Here is a 20,258-nt window from a genome sequence, read left to right on the forward strand (position 1 = left end):
ATAGGCTAGGTAGTTACATGTGTGCACATGACTTATGAGCCCACCCCCTGCGGGTAGGTGAACAAATTCTTGGGATCAAGCTTAGCCTTGATAGCCTTCAAACGCCCCAGATTATCCCGGTAGTACTGATCTTGTGCATCCGCATTGCTGAGCTGGGAGTCGGCATAATTCACGTAGCGACCCCACTCATTAGTTGCCATGGTGTTTGTTACTGATGCCATCCATTTGCTGAGGAATTTGTATCCGGACTTTGGGTACGCAGAACTTCCAGAAGAGTCATAGAACTGCCACATGAGCACCTTATCACGATGGGCGTAAGCTGTCGCTGAGTTTGAAATCTGGGCTGTCTTGGTTTTGCCACCATGGACATCGATGAGGACGAACCAGCCGCTATCCGTCGACTTTGCTGTGTTCTGGTAGTAATCGGCAAAGGCAGCGAAGCCCGCAGTCGAGACCGTCTTGGTCATGAGACTCGAGGCGTAGAAAGTATCGGATAAGCTCTGCGGTCCGGTCTCATCAAGGGCCGCTGAGCCGGCGTAGTGCTCCAGCTGGCCGATCCAGTCAGTCTGGGTAATGGTTGCGCCACCGACGTCGATACCCAGGGGTGAGAGGAACTTCTTGAGCACAGCGCGTGTCTGGTCTGCGGTCCCGTAGTAGAGGCCGTCAAACGCGGTGCTGTCGGCGGTGACGACGGCCCGCATATTTAACTCAATAGGCTTGTCGTTCTGGGCATACTTTTGGAGAGCCACGAGAGCCGAAGCCAGCTTGTCCTTCTTAAATGGTGATGAGACCTTGAACCATGTGACAACTGATGGAGCTGCGAAGGTGTTGAACTTGAACTCCGTGACGATGCCGAAAGACGATCCTGCGCCACGGAGGGCCCAGAAAAGATCCGTATTCTGGGTTTGCGATGCTTTGACGACCTTTCCGTCGGCCGTGACTACGGTCGCCTCAAGGATCCAATCTTGCGCAAGGCCGTACATGGAAGATGAGAAGCCGAAGCCTCCATGCAAGACATGTCCCATACCAACACTGCCAGCTTGGTGTTAGCCTCCCTTTCACAGCCGACCAATGTATTTTGACGCTTACCCAGGACATGATCCATGCGAGATGGCCCGGCCTCCCTGATCAAACAGCTCCGTCGCGATGTGACCGAGCCTCGCGCCCGCTTGCACCGTCGCAGTGTTATCGGAATTCAACGTCACGCCGTACATCTCGTCGAGCCAAACAACCACATGGCCGTTTTCGCCGCCGAGTCCGGCCGAAGAATAGCTGTGACCGCCGCCCCGGGCTGTGACCTTGAGATTATACTGCGCTCCGCACTTCACGGCGGCCTGCACATGGCTGACATCGGTAGCCGTTACTACAACGGCTGGTGTGTATTGCAAACGAGAGTTGTAGGGCCGGATATCGTCGGACCAATCTGAGGATGAGGATACGGCAACTGGTGCCTTGGCGGTGTTGAGACACCCCTGGACTGTGTTGTTCGATGTGCCGGGTTTGGTTGCTGCTTCGGGCAACGGCTTAGCCACGGTCGAGTGAATGCTGCCAAGAGCCAAAGAAAGAATGATATTTGACCACATGTTATCAATGAATGTGAGTGAGCTTGCCTCGAAAGATGAGATTCGTGGTCCAGCTCTCCGTGCCATGTAGGTTTATATGTCGACGAAGAGACTAGGACGTCTATTCCTGGTGTTGCACCTAGACCCATTCGCCTCCACGAGAGCGGTAAGGGTTCGGTAGGGCCGCCCGTCATCTCTTTGATCTTTGAACATGATCCGAACGAGCTTCTCCACGGGGCCATTTGGATTTGTGGATTTTCTGGGGATCAGACCAGACAATGGAAAGAGGCGCCAGCTCCCAAGTTGATGACTGGTCTTTGTCTGGGGCCTTAGTCACAAACAGTTTAGCCCGGGGGTCGATCTGTTTGCACCGACGGAAACGGCGCAAGACCAAACCGATCGCAAATTTAGGCCTTTCAAACACGAGAAATAAGGTACTACCTAGGTGCGGTGAGGCGGCCAAATTTCGGGAAGCCATATAAAAATTCTAGAGGGCGCTTGTCTCGGGCTTTCCTGGGCCGTACCCCATCCTGTAGTCCTCCGAGGTGAACAATGATTTCAAGGTCTACAAGGCTCGTAGGACAACCACCAATCGAAGGCCAGCTCGTCCGTAGTTTCGTCATGGGTGAACTTCGAGACGAACGCTCCAATCGAGTCTAGCGGAGGAGCAAGCCGCAAGATGACTGCAAGTATTTGATGGCCCAATCCCAGCACATTATCCTCGACCACCGGCCTGGAGGGGTGCCTTAGCCCCTACTTAATTGTACCTTGGTGCCACACATGGTTCCTGTCTCAGCCTCTGAAATCATTTTTGACTGATAGCATCAGAGGCAGGGGATGCGCATTCATCCGCCATAATGTCAATATCGCCAAGTATCATGAAATTTTGTAGTCTCCATAGATCAATTGAGTAGACAATGTGATAAGTGCAACCGCACTTCCTAGCCTGCTAGGCTGTTGTGCAAGGAGTTAGGGCCTGAGCCTAGGAGGATGATAAGTTGATCTCGGCGATTGAGAAACACACCACACGAATATCTCACTCGACTCCTGAAGAATCTTTATGACAGCGCAGCATCTGCATGCCTCGATATAATAGGACGCACGGTCAATCTATCAACTCCTCTTTAGCTCCCACTTAGCACCTGTGCCTGCAATTGACGTCTATGACTCCTCCAGCCTCACTCGTCTGGCATTTTTGAGATGATCCTTCAGTTGGGGGCGAACATTAAGCTGAGCAATCTTCACAAGTTTCTGCATTTCTGGGAAGTATAAAATAGATGTTGACTATCGAGAATCTTGACAGTGTCTCAAATGGGAAATACTCTACAGCTTCGTTCTGCTTCATTAAATACCTGTCTCAAAGGTGCCAACAATATCCTTCACGCTGCATTCTAGCACAATGTTGATCATTATCTTCTACATTTCTTTCGTTGCGGGTATTGCCCTTGCCGTAGACAAGCCAGTGAGCCCTGATATCAACACAAAGCTGAAAAAAAAAAAACGGCTACTGAGCTCGACAAGTTGCAGCTCGTCAAAAATGACTATGTATTTGACTTCAAGAAACACGAGTACTTCACATACTCGCCCGGCGGCGTCGTGAACGCAAACGCAGCAACTTCTCCGCGGCAAGTGGTCATGGGCTGACGGTCACCTGGCTCGCTCTTGGGCTCTGTGCTATGTTGCCGCCTCACTACCACCCCCGTGCCACCAATTTTGTGGTCGCTGTTGAAGGCCAGACTCAGACATGGATGATTCAAGAGAATGGTGCTGACCCAGCCACCACGACACTCAACCCAGGACAGCTGACCATCTTCCCCAGGGGCAGTCTCCACCCCACGTAGAACAGGAATATTTATGATTTATGACGGGGCGGCACGAATAAGCTCTTGGCTAATTGTAACCCCTTCTTGCAGGGTGCGGCTATGCCACGCTTATTTCAGCCCTTGACTCCGATGATACGGGCACCTTGAGTATACTCAACGGCCTTTTCAAGTTGCCCAATGACATGGTTCAGGCTGCCTTCGGAGGCATTTCAGGATCGAAGAGTAGCGAAGGAAGTGGAAATCGCGTTCCTGGTGTGGGTACCGGAGCTGCCCTCGGATCCGAAGAGTGCTTGGCTAGGTGCGGCATGGGAAAGCGCTAGAGTGAGGAACTAGAATGGCGATGATGCCAGGAGTTTGCAGGCTGAGCGAACCGTTTCAAGTATGAAGTTCCGAATCTTATGCTTTTCTTTTCGTTCTATTTGGGTTGATAACGCGATTATGCTGATATTTCACTTCGTAAATGTTTATTCAGTTTGCTTGTGAAGTAATGAACAAGAAGAAAGAACTTCTTTCTGGGGGGTTGGAAAAGTGTCACTCAGCAGTGATTAGGAGTAAAGGGATAGAGTAGGGAGTTTGCAGTTTCATTACACGGACATCCATACCCTCCTTCAGGTGAGCCACTCATAGCGCGAGTTGAAGCACTCTTATCTCCTGGCCACTGTACCAAAGTTCCCATGATAGATCCTCCAACGTGGTTACGTGATCAATGAGTCAGTCAAATATGATGATGTTGCACCATGTTACCTTGTGACTCGTATCCTGACAATGAGAACGAGCCAGAGAGCTTTGGATAAGTCCTCAGAAAACTTGTGAAGCTGAAGTCTCCATTGCGACCATCATGTCTCCAGCCCACATAAAATCTTGTCAAGTGAGCATGGAAGCGTCAGGAACTTAGCCTGCAGTGCCACTGTATTCGGAGGTTGGCCAGACTGGACTAAGCGATAGCCAAGCTAGTCTATGATTCGACGGACTTGACTGCCTAGAAATCAACTTATAGGAAAGACCTGGCGCTTAGCCCTAAACAAGGCGATCTGTGTCAGGGATGGAGCTATCCATATGGAAAGTCATTTTTAACAATATGACTAGCTTTCCTATAGGTCATGGTGATAATACTCACATAGATTGCTTCCCCACTTGGGTGCAACTCAAAATGCTAAGAAGCATTGGTGACCCCGAGCTGCGGAACCGAAAAGCTCCCGACCATCACAGAGCTTATTCTATCAACTCCAGTTTCACAAACCTAAAATAGGTGCCAATACTTCTCGGCTGCTAAAATGCTTGTTTGCAATTGAAGGTGACCTTGCATCAGGAATTACACCCAAGAGCCTTAGCGATGAAATTAAGGTTATTTTGAGAGCCTGGGTTTCAACTCTGACCTGCTCTATGAGGACTAGAACCCTGGACAAGTATAATGCAGTCTATGTTCACACGCGAGTCACTACCTTAGACCACGCTGACAAAAAAGTTTCCGTAAATTCAAGCCGTGAACTTGGCTGTGTCATTGCGGCTGTTCGGCGCGCTTGACCAGGCTTGAGGGTGGTGCCCCAGATAACAAGGTTCCATGCTAGAACCCACGCGCAATCCTCGCTTTCGTACTCTGAGTCGGGATCCTGTAAGCGATGTTGCAATTTGCATCTCCAAAGACTAGTAGAGTACGCCACGAGATTCACGACCCTGGCCCAGGATGATGCTGTCACCGCAACTGCAACTAGTCATATCCCAAATGGATCGCGGATGGATTTCCTTGGACCCGCGGGCACTTGATATCGGGAGGTTTTATACAGTTTTGCTGTCATCTTGTTGAACTTAAGTACCTTGGAGTCCGCTCCATTATCCGTGCCATCTTTCATCAACCAGCCTAATAATCAATCATTGACCGCGCTTAGAGGCCATTGAAGTTCTTGCAGTCGAGCACTTTTCGGCGTCCACTCTTTTCTCACCATGAGTCCTTCTCTTCTCAGCGCCTTTTCGGTGCTTTTATTTGCCACTTCCTTCTTCCTCCCCGTCAAGGCCGCGGCACCATCTTACAACTTTACCCAAGAGGCCATCAACAACGGCGACGCCCTTGCTCAACTTGCTGCACAGGCTCTGGCTAACTCTAAAGAATTGCACCAACGTTCGGGTGCATTTGCAAACTCAACATGCACGCCGGACAAGGTTCGCGTCCGCCGAGAATGGAGAACACTCCCTGCCGAGCAGAGGAGAGCCTTTGTAGCTGCTATTGAGTGTATGCAGAGTTCCCCGAGCTTGTATGAGCCGGGAGTGATGCCTGCTGCAAAGACTTTGTATGATGACTTTGTAGCTATCCACCTTAAGCAGACTCCTGTCATTCACAGAACGGTAAGAGCGCAAATTTGGTGTAAGAAAAACGATGTTGTGCCGAGAGCTAACGTTTCTCTTGCTCTTCTGCCTAGGCTAATTTCCAGCTCTGGCATCGCCTGTACACAGACGTGTTTGAGCAAAAGGTCCGCGAATGCGGTTATACTGGTAAGCATTTGTGGCTTATTGCCTTACCATCTGTCAGGATACATCTGACACAATCTTAGGTACGTTTCCCTTCTGGGAATGGGGTTATGATGCGGAAGACCCTACGCTGTCACCTCTCTTTGACGGATCGGACACTTCCATCGGCAGCAACGGCGCCTTTGTTCCTCATGAAGGCCTCGAAATTCACCAGGCTTACACCAACGTAACTCTCAAGCTCGAGCCCGGATCTGGTGGTGGGTGTGTCATGTCGGGCCCCTTCTCCAAAATGACGGTCAACCTCCCCGTCGTTCAGAACACAGACACTCCTCTCGCTGCTGACCCGCGCTGCCTGCAGCGAGACCTGAACAAACACGTCTCTTCTCGACACACCACATTTCGGAACACGACGCTCCTTCTGACTGAGCACAACACTCTCGAGTCGTTCTGGGGCTTTTTGAATGGTGATGATCGTTACATCAACCCCTTTGAGCTAGGAGTTCATGCGGCTGGCCACTGGCAGCTCGGAGGCGACTCTGGCAACAACTTCTTCATCTCTCCGGCTGACCCAGCATTCTTCCTGCACCACAGCCAGATCGACCGTGTTTATTGGATCTGGCAGATGCTTGACTGGGAGAACAGGCAGGATATCTTTGGTACTGTCACGATGCAAAACATTCCCCCGAGCCGCAACGGCACTTTGGACGACCTGGTTGATCTTCGGCCTTTGGCTGAGCCAAGAAAGCTGAGGGACCTTATGAGCACGATTGGAATCGGTGGCTCTCCATTTTGCTACGTCTACGAGGGGTAGTTGCTCCTGTGGTATCAGATCAAGATTAGAGGGGACAGAACGGCAGTCGTTGAAGGGCCTGGAATGCCCGATAATTACTTTCCTATGTACTTTGAATACTTCAACCATAATTCATCCTTCTTTAACCCATTCATGTCCTCGTCCCTTAAACATATTGCTAGTGCGATGCTGCCATCTGGTGCCTTGGGAAGCAGGTAGCCAAGACTCTCCACGGGTGTGAATTGCGGTCTCCGGACCGACTCAGGCTTGCCCAATCCCAATCCAAAGTCGTGCTCATAAAGATCGAGTTTCGCCCAAGAACTAAAAGCCAAGTCTCTATCGAGATGAAGGGTCCCGGTGAATGAGAAGACACTCTTATCGGCCGCTTGGTTCATGAGTGTCGCCAAAGCCCGCACTCCGAAGCTCAAGGCTGCAGGATCTACAGTTGATCGGAGTTGAGATGCCGCTTCCCCTAGAGGTCTTTCGATGAGGTCCTTAATCGCCATGGAGTTGTTCGTCATGCTTTGGATGAGGGCTGGGAAAGTTTGAGGAATGCCCATGTATCCCCTCACATTGATGGCTCGAGCGAGCTTGGTTTTCGCTTCGTGTGATAGGCGGTTCGCACGAATGCGGCTGATTGACTGCCAGGCGAAGGCAGTAAGGGCATCGTCTGTTGTAATGTAGCCTGACTTGACCGTCTCCGAAGCCAATGACTTTAAGGCTGAAAGAGAAGCTGCAGAAAAGTCAAAGTAGGCCCAGCTGCACGTGGCAGGTGCCGTTGCCGGCGTTGCTGAGGGCTTGATGATCATCGCATCAGTCTCGGGCCCACCCTCAAAGTCGTCGAGGAGGGGGATAATGTTGTGTCGTGGCAGGTTTCCAGTTGCAATTTCCTCTTCGGTGAAGTCTTCGCCCTTACACGCCTTGGACAGGAGTTTGATGAGGTGTCCTTGCCCGGTTCCATCGAGCACCTGATGGTGGCCAAGGAATGCGAGAACGAGCCCGCCTTTGATGAACGTAGCTTGGGTGATGAAAACTGGCTCAGGTTTCCCTACTAGATTGGGATCGATGGGTAGAGTCGGGCGAGGACAGACGATGCTTTCGTCAAGCATGGCGAAGGGAAAGCCTGACGTTTTCATGTCTTTCATCGACGATACTGATGGGTCCTCTCTCAGATCCTTGACAATCAAGGGCGGGGTTGGTTCCAGTGGCGCGATCTTGAAGATGCCAGTGTTACCTTCGCTCGCGCCCTCGTTGATTATCTGCCCTGCAACCCAGGGAAACCCGGCGGTAAGTCGCTCAAGACCGCTTGTCAGAGTTTTGGTGATGTTTGCATAGGATTGGTCATCTTCGACGGAAAAGCAGACCGCTATCTGGGTGTAGATTTTGAGAGTGGGCTGCTGGCCCAGAATCTCGATAGGCTCGTCCATGTTTTTTGAAGTGACTTGATGTATGCAAATGTCAGAAAACGCAACTGTGTCGCTGGAGATGCGAAGGGGTCTGTGATGTGGTGATGTCGAGTGAGTTGAAGTCGGAAGGAATTGACTGCAAGCCCGTCATGTCATCCCTGGTATTTAATCACACGGGGCTGCAGGTAAATAAGTACTGGGTAACATGCTCTATTCAAACATTGTCATACCTAGCAGGCCTGAATACCCACAATGAATCATCATGGCTCACTGCAGCAGCCAACTCTCATTGGTTCGACAATCTTACGTCGCCCCCATCTCGCAGGAGGAAGTCCACCCCCAAAACAAGCAACCGTGACGGCATAGGATGCTCGAGACGTGACAGAAAGACCGCAACGGCGATGTTCGTAAGAAAGCCGTAGACGGGTGCTAGAAGAAAGTACAAGGACGACGTCAACGTCGAAAAACCACGAACATCCTGTAGGCACAGTGCCGTGAGCTGCTCGCTAGCGTTAAGTGCCCCCCAAACAAGGAAGACGGTGATACATACCGAGGTAAATAGTTCGTTTTTCCATAGCTCGTTGGGTATCAGAGCTGGCGCCGCCCCCCCCCCCCCTCCCCCCAGCTTTTGGTGGTGCATCCAAAAGATGTAAACAGGCACGACTGCCACACCTGTGCTGAGGAGCACGATATTGAGCGGTTGACGCATATGCTTAGCCGCGTCAGAGTCTGTAACGATACCAAGGACATAGGACATTAAAGCCAGGCTCGTGCTAATGATCAATGCTCCAATTTGAACCAGCTCTTTTCGCAGGCGAATAAGAGTATTCCAGCCCAAAGGCGCGGCGTCATCAACGCTAACTGGAAGTGCCCACAGGGCAATGGCCAAAACAACGACATGAAGGATCGCAGCAGCATGAAGCCCCCATCGCCAAACGACAGTGCCGCTGAAAACACCGCCCAGGGCAAGACCTAGTCCAAACCCAACGGCTTGGCCATCGCCCATGGGAGAAAAGGCCAATATTTCTCGGAATGATGCAGAGGTACTGGTGAGAGTTGGGTGAGAGTTGAGCGATTGGAGGTTGAAACGAGGGTAGGCCTACCCGTTGTTACTCGGTTGATGCCACCCGCTCTGCGCCGCAACATTACATTGACCTTTGCCCGGGGAATTGGAGAAAACTCTCTGTACCAGTCATCAAATGATACTCCATACACTACCTTAGCTGGAAAGACTCTTAACTGGGTTAATTCCGGGTCACATCGGAAGTTGCGCGTTATCCACATGGCCTGCGCCTGAAGCCAACAATGGTTAGCGACAGTAAGCAGCGAGGCACCCAGAGCGCCAAGAAGCACCGCTGGCCTGTGTGCCTGCTGAGGCCCTAGAACAGACACACTCCGTCCGGCCAGTCGGCGGGTGAAGCACCGACTTCTCAGGCGCCACGCGCCGCTCCGATGGCCGGGGAGTCGGCAGTGGTAGCTACCGACACTGCACTGCGAGACGCTCTAGAGTGGAACGAAGACCTGCGCTTGTCAGCCTGCATCTGAAGCCGTGATAGCTCGGAGTGAACAACCACCGACAATGTAGGTGTCGTTGGCATCATATCAACTATAAAAGAAAAACATGTCTCGCTGTACTCTATGAGTTTTGTAAAATCAGCCTTCATCATTGACTTTTCAATCAACTCCAGTCCCACTATACAACTTACAACTCGACCAAGTCCACTGCTTATTCTTGGTCAACAGTTTCGCGATCATGACAGAAACACGAACACAAACGCACGGCACTTGCGACCCGAAGTTTCAAGAGGTACGCAAGCAACTTCAGGACAATATCGACAGTGGAGAAGAAGTCGGCGCCGCCATTGCTGTCAACATTGATGGCAATGATGTTGTAAACCTGTGGGGTGGCTACACGGACAAGGAACGCACCCAGCCATGGACCAAAAACACCCTCGTCACCATCTTCTCCTCCACCAAGACCGTCCTCAGTCTCGCCATCCTCATTCTCGTCGACCAAAAAGTCTTTTCGATCAACGACAAGGTCTCGAAGCATTGGCCTGAGTTCGCCGCCAATGGTAAAGAAGATATCGAGATCCGCCATATCCTCTCTCACACGTCGGGGGTCTCTGGCTGGGATGCCGATGGACCGCTCTCTTTCGAAGAAATCTCTGACCTCGACGCAGCTGCAGCAAAGCTAGCTACGCAGGCACCGTGGTGGGAACCCGGCACAGCATCTGGATATCACTCATTCACGTTTGGCCATCTACTAGCAGCCATCGTCCGTCGCGCGACGGGTACAATGCTGAGAGATTTCATCATGGAAGAGATCGTGAAGCCACTGGGCGCAGACTTTCACTTTGGCGTTTCCGACAAAGAACTCCCCCGGACGACGGATGTTATTTCCGCACCTATGCCTCCCCTCGGTCCCGGCATGGGCCCCCAGCCGGGCTCCATCACGTTCAAGACCATGAACCCCATGCCCTTCCCCTCAGACTTCGCTAACGGTCCTACCTGGCGCCAGGGCGACATCCTCGCCGGGAGCGGGCACGCCAATGCCTACGCGCTCACGCGAATCCTCTCGATCATCAGTCTCGGCGGCAGCGTCGACGGCAAACGTTTCCTCTCACAAGATACCATCAACCTCATATTTGAGCAACAATCCAACGGGGTTGATCTTGTGATGGGCGTGCCCATGCGTTTCGGTATTGGATTTGGCATTACGGGCGAAGGTGGTACGGCGGTTGCTGATTTCCTGCCTAACGGGCGTATATGCTTCTGGGCAGGCCTCGGTGGATCATTCGTCGTTATGGATCTAGACAGGAAAATCACCATCGCATATGTGATGAATAAGCTGTCCATGTCGGGTTTGGGAAACAACGCTGCAAAGTCTTACATCAGGGCCATTTATAAGGCCTTGGAGGATCAGTGACATGAGGTCGTAAAGGGTTGCACAACACGACTTCTTGGTTCCATCGAATAGTTGTTATGTAATGCACTCAATGGTACAATAGGATTTGCAATTATCATTCTCCGGCATCACTTGCCCTAGGACTCCATGATGATGAGATCAATGTCGCAAGGTTCAGCACGAGAGTACCTTACCGAAATCGTTGCCTAAGGTACGTGCAATCAAGCTTCTCAAGTTCCACAGACGGCAGGCAGAAGTTTAAGGAATAAGCTTCCTTAGCTCTATCAAGTCATTGCGATTGACGAAGATCACATCAGTGCATGGTCGCGAGCCGGACTGTCGTTCAAACCGCATCTGCAGCTTGTCTCCACGGTCATGCGGCAACAGTACAGTAAACCCGTTTTGGGGCCCGCATAACTCGCCAATTTCCTCATTACGACTGGTTCGGATGTGTTTTCAGATAAACAGGCAGCAAGTATTCTTCTGGTGCCGCATTTCCAACAAAAACATGCAGTTAGCCCCTCACTACGATGTACCTTAGGCAGCAATTTACTCCGAAAGCGAACGACACCTAGCCAAGAAAAGACTAGATGGTTTCTTTTGTCTCAGTAGCTTCGAATAGTTTGTAAGTGGTTTGAGGTTTTATAAAGAGACAGCAACATTTTCTATCATCACAAGAGATTCGATTACAGGCTATCTGCCAAACACCCCTTTTGCCTGCACTCTCGCTGCTTCCAACCTGAATACTCTTTTACTTCGAAACATATTTACCTGAATCTTCTGAGATTTGAAAAGACCAGGAAATGTCTACCTCAACTGTTGTGCTCATCACTGGAGTCAATAAAGGTGGGCTCTCTTCCTTGTCTTGATGCTGTTTCTCAATCAAGTTGAGGTAATGACGCCCCGAACCTAATGGCGCGCCAGGTATCGGGAAGGGACTTCTGCAAAAGTACCTTGCTCGACCGAAGCATACAATCATCGGTAGCGTGCGGGATACCAAAGCCCAAGCATCCCAAGACTTGGACAAACTTCCCAAAGCCGAAGGCTCCCGCCTTCTCCTCGTCGGCATCGACAGTATTTCATCGACCGATCCTCTGCAGGCGTTCAAGGATGTCGAAGCAGCTGGAATTGAACATGTAGACCTCATCATCGCCAACGCTGGTATGGGCCCCATGCCACCCAAGAAGCTGGACACCGCGGAAATCGAAACAGTAGAGTACACCCTGCAGGTCAACACTCTGGGTCCCATTCGTCTCTTCCAGGCTTTCAAGCCACTTCTCGACAAGTCCACTTCGCCGAAGTGGGTTTCGGTGTCGAGCGGTGCTGGCTCCATCACCAATTGCGAGAAGTACATGGCGTTCTATGCTGGTGCTTATGGCGTGTCTAAGGCCGCTCAGGATTGGTTCACCGTGTAAGTGATTAGGAAAAGTCAGATGGTGGACAAGCTCCGGAATTAGATCGCTTACAACTCGCTCATGGCAGAGCAATTCATGCCGGCAACCCTTCTCTGGTCGCATTTGCCATTCACCCTGGGTAAGCAGCTTCTGGAGCTGACAGTTGTCGACAAAACATGCTGACCTAAGGCGTAGCCATGTTCAGACGGAGATGGGCAACATCGGTGCGCGCATCATGGGACTCAAAGAAGCACCGCATACGATTGAAGAGAGTACTTCGAAGACGATAGACTTGGTAAGTTGTTCCGATGTCTCCTGGTTCTCTTCAGGTAATTGGGAATTAGGTTGGCTGACTGAGATATTGATAGATTGACAACGCAACCCGCGAAAGTACGTCGGGCAAGTTTATCAACGTCATTACCGGCCAGGAGATTCCCTGGTGAAGTGCTAGCTCCACATGATCCTCTGAAAGTCAGAAGCTAGAGAATTGAAAGTTCTACAAGATTGATGCCACAGTCTGGATTCGAACATCGGCAAAAGGTACCTGGGTGATCTTTGCAGCATTCAGGACTTCAGTTGTGAATGAAGACTATAGAAGACATGAATCATCGCTTTAAGACTATGATATAGGATCAGTGATGATCTACTTCGCTGGCCCAGTCTTGATATCCTCGTGAGCAATCGCGTACAGTGGCCTCAGATTTCCCATTTTGTCACATGCAGAAATCTTCCAGCACTTCTTTTTCAAGCGACACGTGATGTGCCTGCAGATGACTTTGACGACTGGTGGCCCAGGAGGTCAACTTGCTCACTAGTTCTCTTCAAAAGCAACATCGTGGTTTGATAAGCAGAATGGCAGACCCTTGATCAAGCCGAGAGCTTTCTACGAGACGGAGTTACAGATGTCAGCTAAACGCCATGAACTGGTGGCGCGCTAATTACACTAGGGCATGCCTAATTACCATGCCTAGGCGCATTTGGCGGGACGCCATAGATAGGCTGATTCTAGACTGAGCACCGATGAAGATGGTGGTCTTGGGGCTGTTGCTGGGGAATTGAAGGTGATTGCTTGGTGACTGGACTTTCCATGAAGTTTTCACCGTTGAAAAAATTACATAGAGGTCGATTCATGACAGACCGTCCTCTTCACCCTTGCTACTATCTTCACTACCTACCAATATTATATTCTAACACTTCGAAAGTATTCGATAGAGGATATTCAAGAGAAAAGGGCGAACACGAGTAATGGTAGAGATGATGGCGATAACAAGGATAGAAATTGAGATTTGGGCAGTGATAGAGGTCGAAGTGACACTAGGAATAACCCCCCGGGATGTGCTGGGTGTCAGGCCGTTTGTCTATCCACCTGCAGTTATGTTGTGCTACTAACTGTGAGCCCACTCACATCGAGGCCACGTAAGGGGCTGGATGTGTGGTGTGAACTAAGCTTGTATTGTGCATATGTCTGTCTAACTGTAGGGGGTGATATGTGTGTGTGGGGCACAGCCACATCCACATCTTGTTCCTCGATGTCGTTGTACTCGCCCAAGGTGACCGCGCAGTAGATTTTTGCTATGGTCTTAAGGATCTCCCTGTTAGGGAACTTCGCCAGGAAGTTCTTGACATCTCCCTCTCTTTTGATCATAAGGGCCCATACCGATCCCATCTTGATTTTGTTATTGCTACCGAGAGCGGTTTGGATGGCCCTGCAGGATGTGTAGTTGGCCGGGTTGAGGTTATTAGTAGTGACGGGCGCCTTCATCTCGCTTTCGATGAGGTTGCGAGCGGTATCGTTGAGAAGGCCGAGCCCGTGTCTGGTATCACGTCGGATGAACTTCGCTGCCTCAGCAATCCAGGCCTCAAGGGACCGCGAGTCGGCAAGGCATTGCACTACTTCCTTTCTATCCTGATGGCTTTAATCTCGACGATGAGATTGAAGTCTCAATGATTAGATAAAAGCCTCAGCGATCAGATTGAATTATGAAATCGAATTGCGTCTTGTTTCAATATCGCTGAAGGTACGTGTAAGGCAGAAAAATGTCCATGCCGGATTGGTCCGGGTGTGATCCACTTTCTCGGTATGAGTGGGGCCGAGATACCGGCTCCTCACCCGGAGGGCCCCCGATGGTGCGGTGATAGTTTAGCATCCACCGCGTCAAACTCTTCAACAACACAACTCATATCTTTCCAATCTCTTCCTTCTGTTCCCAATTTCAAGTCTCCTCGTGGCTGATGATCAGGACAAACCTCTAGTTTCCAAGCTTCAAGTTGACGTTTGTCATGTCTGGGTAAGAATCGAATCATATATACGAAGTGAATATGTACAGCAAATTTAAGGTATAAGCATGACCTTACAGCCATTTCAGACGCCCCCAGAGCACCTTCCTTGCGTTACACAGTACGCAAGGCTGTACCGCATCTCCAACCGCCTCACGCAACATACCCCTTCAACAAGGAGTTGTAATACGTGTAACCCGTGCCAGAGGGAGGCTCGAAACTGTAGATATAATCACTCCACCATTGCCCGCTTGACCACCAAATGGCTCCTTTCCATTCTGGATTGGCCTTGAGGTAGTCAAGCATGCCCTTGACGGCGGCCTGGCATTGGGAGTTGGCTCCGCCGGCGAACTCGCCCAAGATACCGATCTTGCCGTTCTGACGCAGCCAATTCGTGGCAGCAGTGAGTCTTTCAACGCCAATAGTTGCAGAAACACACGTTGCCGATGTACCGGAGCTGTCTGAGTCGAGGTACTGATGCATTTCGTAAACAATTCTGTTCAACGGGTCGGTGAGGGCCTTCATGTTATCGTTGACTGTCACCCACGACCAGGCGCCAGACCACTGATTTCCTTCGACGAAGATATACTGGGTTGCTCCTGCTGCGCGGATACCGTTGATAGCGGCCTGGTTCAGGTTGAGTACAAGTGTCTGGTCCATAGTGTTATACTCGTTGTTCGTATCAAAGATGACGTGATCATTATTCTTGAACTGGGTGGCAAAGTTCTTCCACCACGTTTGGAAAGCACCAGTATCAGTGATGATGTTGTCGTAGAACCGTCCGTAGTTGTGGGGGTCCAAGACCGCCCAGCCTCCGCTTGAGGTAATATGGTTGATAACGGTTGTAAGGTTTGCCAGGTAGGCTGTGTTGAAGCCTGCCGTCAGGGAGTTTGGAGTCATGCGCTCCATCTTAAACTGGACGCGGAATGTGTTGTAACCCTGGCCTCGAAGAGTCTAAATAAGTGTAAGTTTCAAGTCCCATTACCTAGACTGAACTCTCGGAAACTCACAGTAATGGTAGATGTGTCAGGGAAGATGAAATCCGTGCCCCAAACACCAGGCAGCGTCTTCTCTCCGAATTCACCACCGGCCTCGTTGACACCGAACCACTTCCAGCCGAGAGAGTTGGCAGGTGGAGAGGTTGCTGTGGCGGTGGATTTGGCCGTGGAAGTCGTCTTCGTGACGAGCGTCGTTGTGACCGAAGGCGCGGCCGTTCCGGGAAGACACTGGCTGTACCATTGGTTCGTAGCAGTGCATACTGAGCCGCTGACACATGTCGTCGCGCCGTTCCAGCCCTCGCCCCCGCATTGGCCGTAGATGGGTGCCTGTGCAGCGACGGCGCCGATGAGGGCTCCGAGAGATGCGAGGTACTTCATGATGAGTGAGAGTTGCGTAGACTCTTTACGACTCTTGGGTATCTGGATGAAGAAGCAAATGGGAAGTATGTCTCGGCACATATACTTGGCTGTCTTCTTATAAGCCAGGCTTTAGAGGAGCATGTCCCCTCCCAAGCTTCCTTTAGCCCATATTCTTATTTTCGTCGGCTCATGGAACCCTCTACTCCGTGGCACCTTCCCTCTTTCACCATCAAAGTTGGGAGCCCCCGTGGGGTCGCATGTCCCGCCCGACTCGCTACCGTTCTCACAGGGGTAATCTCAATGTTGCCTTCTGCGAATTTGCCTTATATCACCGGCTCTAGACTCCGTGAAGGGAACGATCTAGACTGGGTACCCTAGTCTGTTTCCCCTTGGGGGCCGGCATTCCTAGAGCCGCAGGTGCCATAGACTCGTGGTGAGGACGACAGCAACGTCGGACCAGCTCACTGGAATCACACAATCCGGAGAAGGGGCAGGTGACCTCGAAGAAATGCGACTACGTGGGACCAATGAGAGTATGTTTCATTTCCATGAGTGGAAGAACGGGACCTGCGATGTCGGAAAAGTCGTGGTCTTTGGTGGGCGGTCGAGCCGGAGTAGCTGCCTCCGAGGTTGCATCGGGCCATCGGAACGCACTTTACAGCACATGACTACGACTCGAGCATTTTTCGGTACCGCAAAATGTGATGAATCCTTATTCACGATCCCACCAGTGACGAATTCGACTGAAATGAAGTTGAGAGTGGGCGCAAGGGGTAAGGAGGCCCGGGTCCCGCCGTTGGATGCTCCCGCCACGGCTCGTCGCTGCGTCCCAGTGCCTTCGCGAAACTGGTTCACTCACATACATACATTCTGTTTCGCGATAGCAGCTCTAAGTATTGTCAAGCTGACTTGGAAGTCGTCAATATACGCTTTGTGGTCACGAGTCTTGCGTTGACTTGGGTAACCTGCAAGTTGAGCGTTCGGAGAGTTCACGGCTTGGCATCTTGGCGTCGACGCCGGCAGCCACTTCACCAGCAACTGTTGACCAACGACTGTAGCCAATACCAGATGCAGGTGACGGAACATGACTGCCGAGACTGTCGTAGATCTGTGCGACCCAAGGACCTTCTTGTCCGAACATCATCTTAGGCCTCGGTTGACGTCTAAAAGGTGAGAGGCTGTATGAACGTTACGAAAGATGGACACATCCAGCAAAGGTTCAACGTAAAGACATGAGGATTCATTTGGATGATCGGAGCGGTGTAAAGAAAGTGTTTTAATATAAGCAGATGATTACTGCTGCTGGTCAGCACTTCTCGAGAGACGCGGCGCCCATTCGACCGCGCTTGCGTCCCAAAACCTTGACCGTAAATGCTGGCTTCGAGAGGCTGATCGAGAAGAACGCGTTACATCAACAACAATCGAACGAACGATAAGGTCTCTAGAGAGGTGTTCGATGGACTTAGCTTCACCCAGAGATTCACCCTATTTTGGCTTGTCATGCTCGAGGTGAGGTATTTGGTCACGACAGACACTATTATGGTATTGCTTTCTATCCACTCAGGGGTAACATAACCTTGCTCGACGTCGAGACCAACTCCACCAAGACTTGCAACACTATCTTACACAGACCAGTCGGTCGACCACAGGCCCAAGGCAAATGCTCACAAGTCGGTTCTGCCCAATCCAGCCTTGTACGCCGATAGGGCTCGTTCACGACATCCCTTGTGTTCAACCATGGGCTCGGGATAGCCTGCTTTCTTCGCCTGGGCGCCCGCACCGCGGTCGTACGGAGCGTGGATCGCCTTGCCCTTGATGCCCTTCAACTCAGGCACCCACTTGCGGATATAGTCTCCGTCAGCATCAAACTTCTCGCTCTGGAGGAGTGGATTGAAAATGCGAAAGTAGGGCTGGGGATCTACGCCGACACTGGCAGAGAAACCCCAGCCGCCATTGTTTGAGGCGAAATCGCCATCAATAAGGGTTTCCATAAACACTCGTTCTCCCATGCGCCAGTCAATAAGGAGATCCTTTGCGAGGAAGCAGGCGACGATCATGCGACATCGGTTATGCATCCAGCCCATGTGGACCATCTGGCGCATCGCCGCGTCGACAATGGGGAATCCGGTCCTGCCCTCTTTCCAGGCTTTGAAGTCGTCCATATCGTAGGACCATTCGATGTTTGCGTACTCGGGCTTGAAAGGCTTGTTCATGCTAGTTGGGACTTGTTAGTGATCAAGGCTTTCGAATTATGGACGGAAAGGGAACGTTGTCCGACATACCAGACATATGGCCAATTTACCAAGACGTGCTTGTAGAAGTCTCGCCATGCCACCTCGCTGATCCATACCCGTATCCCCTCGTTGCCCGCATCCAGCTTCTTGGTCTTGTTGCGGTCCCGAGCGTACCGCACGCATGTCCTCGAACTGATGGTCCCACTGGCAAGGTGCACTGACAAGGTGGAGGTCCCGGCGTCGTGAGGGATGTTGCGTTTGTTGTGATACTGGCCGACCTTTTCCTCGCAGAACTTCTCCAGACGGCTTCGTGCCTCATGTTCGCCAGCCGGGAAGAAGGCACGGTAGCGCTTTTTCTGGTCGTCGTCGAGCTTCCGGTCTACAATCTCCTCCGGAATTTCCGTTTCAAACAGCTTGCCGTACTTCTCCCTTGCGCTGGATGGGTTCTTCGCGGGCGGATCGTATAGCTCGAGAAGGTCCAAGTTCTCGTGGACGTGCCGGACCCAGGCCCGGAACCAGGGTGAATAAACGGCGTACTGTTTGCCTGCCCCGCTGGTCAAAAGTCCGGGAGGGACGACGCACGTATCGTGCAGGACCTCGTACGAGAGGCCCTTGTCGGCAAACATGCGGACCATCTTCCCCTCTCGGCGGAGCTCGTCCACCTCGTACTCCATATTGGCAAACAAGTGGCTGGCCTCCCATTGATCCATGAGCTCAGCGATCCGTTCGGGAATCTTTTTGCGTTTTTCAACGGTCTCGACATAAAGCGGGATGTCAAGTTTGGCGAGGTCCTCCCTCAGAACATGCAGGGTCCTGAGCATAAAATCGATGCGGATGGGGGCCGTTAGATGCGCTTCATAGTCCTGGGGGCTGACAATGAACATGGCGATCAGTGGAACGCCCGCTTCCTTGGCCTTAGCGCTCGCTAGGGACAGCGATCTGTTGTCTGTTGTCCGGAGATCCATCTTGAACCAATGGACGACGGCGTTCTTTGTCTTGACTGCCTTTCTCGTTTTGGAAGTCTGCTCCAGAGCGGAGGTGAGCTCCTCGATTGGTCTGGGAAGTTCGTTCTCGTTGTAGGCGCGTGCTCGGTCGTTGCTCATCTCGTGTGGATAGAACTTCCGGAGGACGATTCCATGCTTCTCAGCGTCTTCGTGGAACGGGTGCGGCTTGCGCAGGGGATCTCCGCCATTCTGCTCCGTCTTGGTTCTCTTTCTCCCAGAGTCGCTGGACTCCGCCGCCGGCGCCGCCTTGCGCTTCTGCTTGGGCGGCATCGTGGTGAAGTAGCGAGGATGAGAGCGAGGATTCGCTGCTGTGAGATTGATCGAGCTCGGTTGTCGAGTACTGCAGAGGAGGCGGGAGTTGCAGAGTTGAGAAAAGCTCAAGGCGGAAGTCGAGTTGAAGCGCGAGGCAAAGGGAGAAATGGCAGTAGTAGCAATCGCAACACGAGTATAAGAATGAGTTAGAGGTGGAAGCGCGTTGCTGGGGAGCAAGACGCGACAGGCGAGCATAAGGTGACGAAAGCTGGGGTGTTTCCAGTCGAAAGACCGAATCTGAACTGTTTGATTGAATATTGCATGGTTCTAACTTTCGTCTGGCCCTCCCATCAAGCTCTTCAGCCTGTGGGAAGGGGCTATGGACATGATCCGGCTGGAGAAAGGTTCACGATCGGCGCGATGTCTTGTGCGTCATCATGTTCCTGAAATCGGGAGATCTGGACGTGCATCAGCTCTAGCGTGCCATCCCAGCTCCCAAGGCCCTGGTTTAGCGGAGGCCCCGCTGCCCCGCCCGATTGGTTCAGGGATCCACGGCGGGGCGGTAGAAGCGAAAAGCGAATATGATTGGCTCTCGGGGACTGCCCGTGCGGCTTGAGGTGAACGATTTGGACCAACGCTCGGTGAGCAGGAGTGCTATCGGTAGATCTCGGTGTGTTTCGGTATCACATGAGGTAAGGACGGAAGACAGTGCCCGGAGATCAGCCGGACCCACGCATCAACCTCACGTCACATGGCGATAAGAGCTGGCCCCCGTCAGACAAGTTCC

At 51.7% G+C, this 20,258-nt stretch overlaps 9 protein-coding genes across 9 annotated transcripts; 5 read left to right on the forward strand and 4 right to left on the reverse strand.

The window, feature by feature from the left end:
* Positions 1-32: 32 nt before the first annotated feature.
* Positions 33-1,583, reverse strand: CCOS01_06331 (FAD binding domain-containing protein; the record flags this gene model as incomplete). Its single annotated transcript, XM_060454500.1, has 2 exons — positions 33-1,032; positions 1,090-1,583. 2 exons carry the CDS (start codon positions 1,581-1,583, stop codon positions 33-35), a joined length of 1,494 nt encoding a protein of 497 aa, XP_060314200.1.
* A 1,655-nt stretch (positions 1,584-3,238) lies between these two features.
* CCOS01_06332 (spherulin-1A) lies at positions 3,239-3,403 on the forward strand (the record flags this gene model as incomplete). Its single annotated transcript, XM_060454501.1, has 1 exon — positions 3,239-3,403. One exon carries the CDS (start codon positions 3,239-3,241, stop codon positions 3,401-3,403), a length of 165 nt encoding a protein of 54 aa, XP_060314201.1.
* Positions 3,404-3,468: 65 nt separating this feature from the next.
* CCOS01_06333 (spherulin-1A) lies at positions 3,469-3,705 on the forward strand (the record flags this gene model as incomplete). Its single annotated transcript, XM_060454502.1, has 1 exon — positions 3,469-3,705. A coding segment is annotated over one exon (237 nt), but the record flags the coding sequence as incomplete, so codon positions are not given.
* Positions 3,706-5,326: 1,621 nt separating this feature from the next.
* On the forward strand, positions 5,327-6,659 carry CCOS01_06334 (tyrosinase central domain-containing protein; the record flags this gene model as incomplete). Its single annotated transcript, XM_060454503.1, has 3 exons — positions 5,327-5,725; positions 5,800-5,872; positions 5,932-6,659. The coding sequence occupies 3 exons, from the start codon at positions 5,327-5,329 to the stop codon at positions 6,657-6,659; spliced, it is 1,200 nt and encodes a 399-aa protein (XP_060314203.1).
* Positions 6,660-6,733: 74 nt separating this feature from the next.
* On the reverse strand, positions 6,734-9,050 carry CCOS01_06335 (trichothecene 3-O-acetyltransferase; the record flags this gene model as incomplete). The annotated part of the gene is made up of 3 exons (XM_060454504.1): positions 6,734-8,135; positions 8,398-8,473; positions 8,717-9,050. The coding sequence occupies 3 exons, from the start codon at positions 9,048-9,050 to the stop codon at positions 6,734-6,736; spliced, it is 1,812 nt and encodes a 603-aa protein (XP_060314204.1).
* A 747-nt stretch (positions 9,051-9,797) lies between these two features.
* CCOS01_06336 (beta-lactamase) lies at positions 9,798-10,973 on the forward strand (the record flags this gene model as incomplete). The annotated part of the gene is made up of 1 exon (XM_060454505.1): positions 9,798-10,973. The coding sequence occupies one exon, from the start codon at positions 9,798-9,800 to the stop codon at positions 10,971-10,973; it is 1,176 nt and encodes a 391-aa protein (XP_060314205.1).
* A 782-nt stretch (positions 10,974-11,755) lies between these two features.
* Positions 11,756-12,789, forward strand: CCOS01_06337 (aflatoxin biosynthesis ketoreductase nor-1; the record flags this gene model as incomplete). The annotated part of the gene is made up of 5 exons (XM_060454506.1): positions 11,756-11,798; positions 11,877-12,363; positions 12,435-12,485; positions 12,542-12,641; positions 12,715-12,789. The coding sequence occupies 5 exons, from the start codon at positions 11,756-11,758 to the stop codon at positions 12,787-12,789; spliced, it is 756 nt and encodes a 251-aa protein (XP_060314206.1).
* Positions 12,790-14,776: 1,987 nt separating this feature from the next.
* On the reverse strand, positions 14,777-15,999 carry CCOS01_06338 (cellulase; the record flags this gene model as incomplete). Its single annotated transcript, XM_060454507.1, has 2 exons — positions 14,777-15,577; positions 15,634-15,999. 2 exons carry the CDS (start codon positions 15,997-15,999, stop codon positions 14,777-14,779), a joined length of 1,167 nt encoding a protein of 388 aa, XP_060314207.1.
* A 1,646-nt stretch (positions 16,000-17,645) lies between these two features.
* On the reverse strand, positions 17,646-19,941 carry CCOS01_06339 (DNA photolyase; the record flags this gene model as incomplete). The annotated part of the gene is made up of 3 exons (XM_060454508.1): positions 17,646-18,195; positions 18,264-19,773; positions 19,857-19,941. The coding sequence occupies 3 exons, from the start codon at positions 19,939-19,941 to the stop codon at positions 17,646-17,648; spliced, it is 2,145 nt and encodes a 714-aa protein (XP_060314208.1).
* Between the last annotated feature and the right edge of the window lie 317 nt (positions 19,942-20,258).

The sequence above is a fragment of the Colletotrichum costaricense genome (assembly GCF_030867565.1).
Source record: "Colletotrichum costaricense strain IMI 309622 chromosome Unknown Scaffold_6.1, whole genome shotgun sequence".
Lineage (NCBI taxonomy): Eukaryota > Fungi > Ascomycota > Sordariomycetes > Glomerellales > Glomerellaceae > Colletotrichum > Colletotrichum costaricense.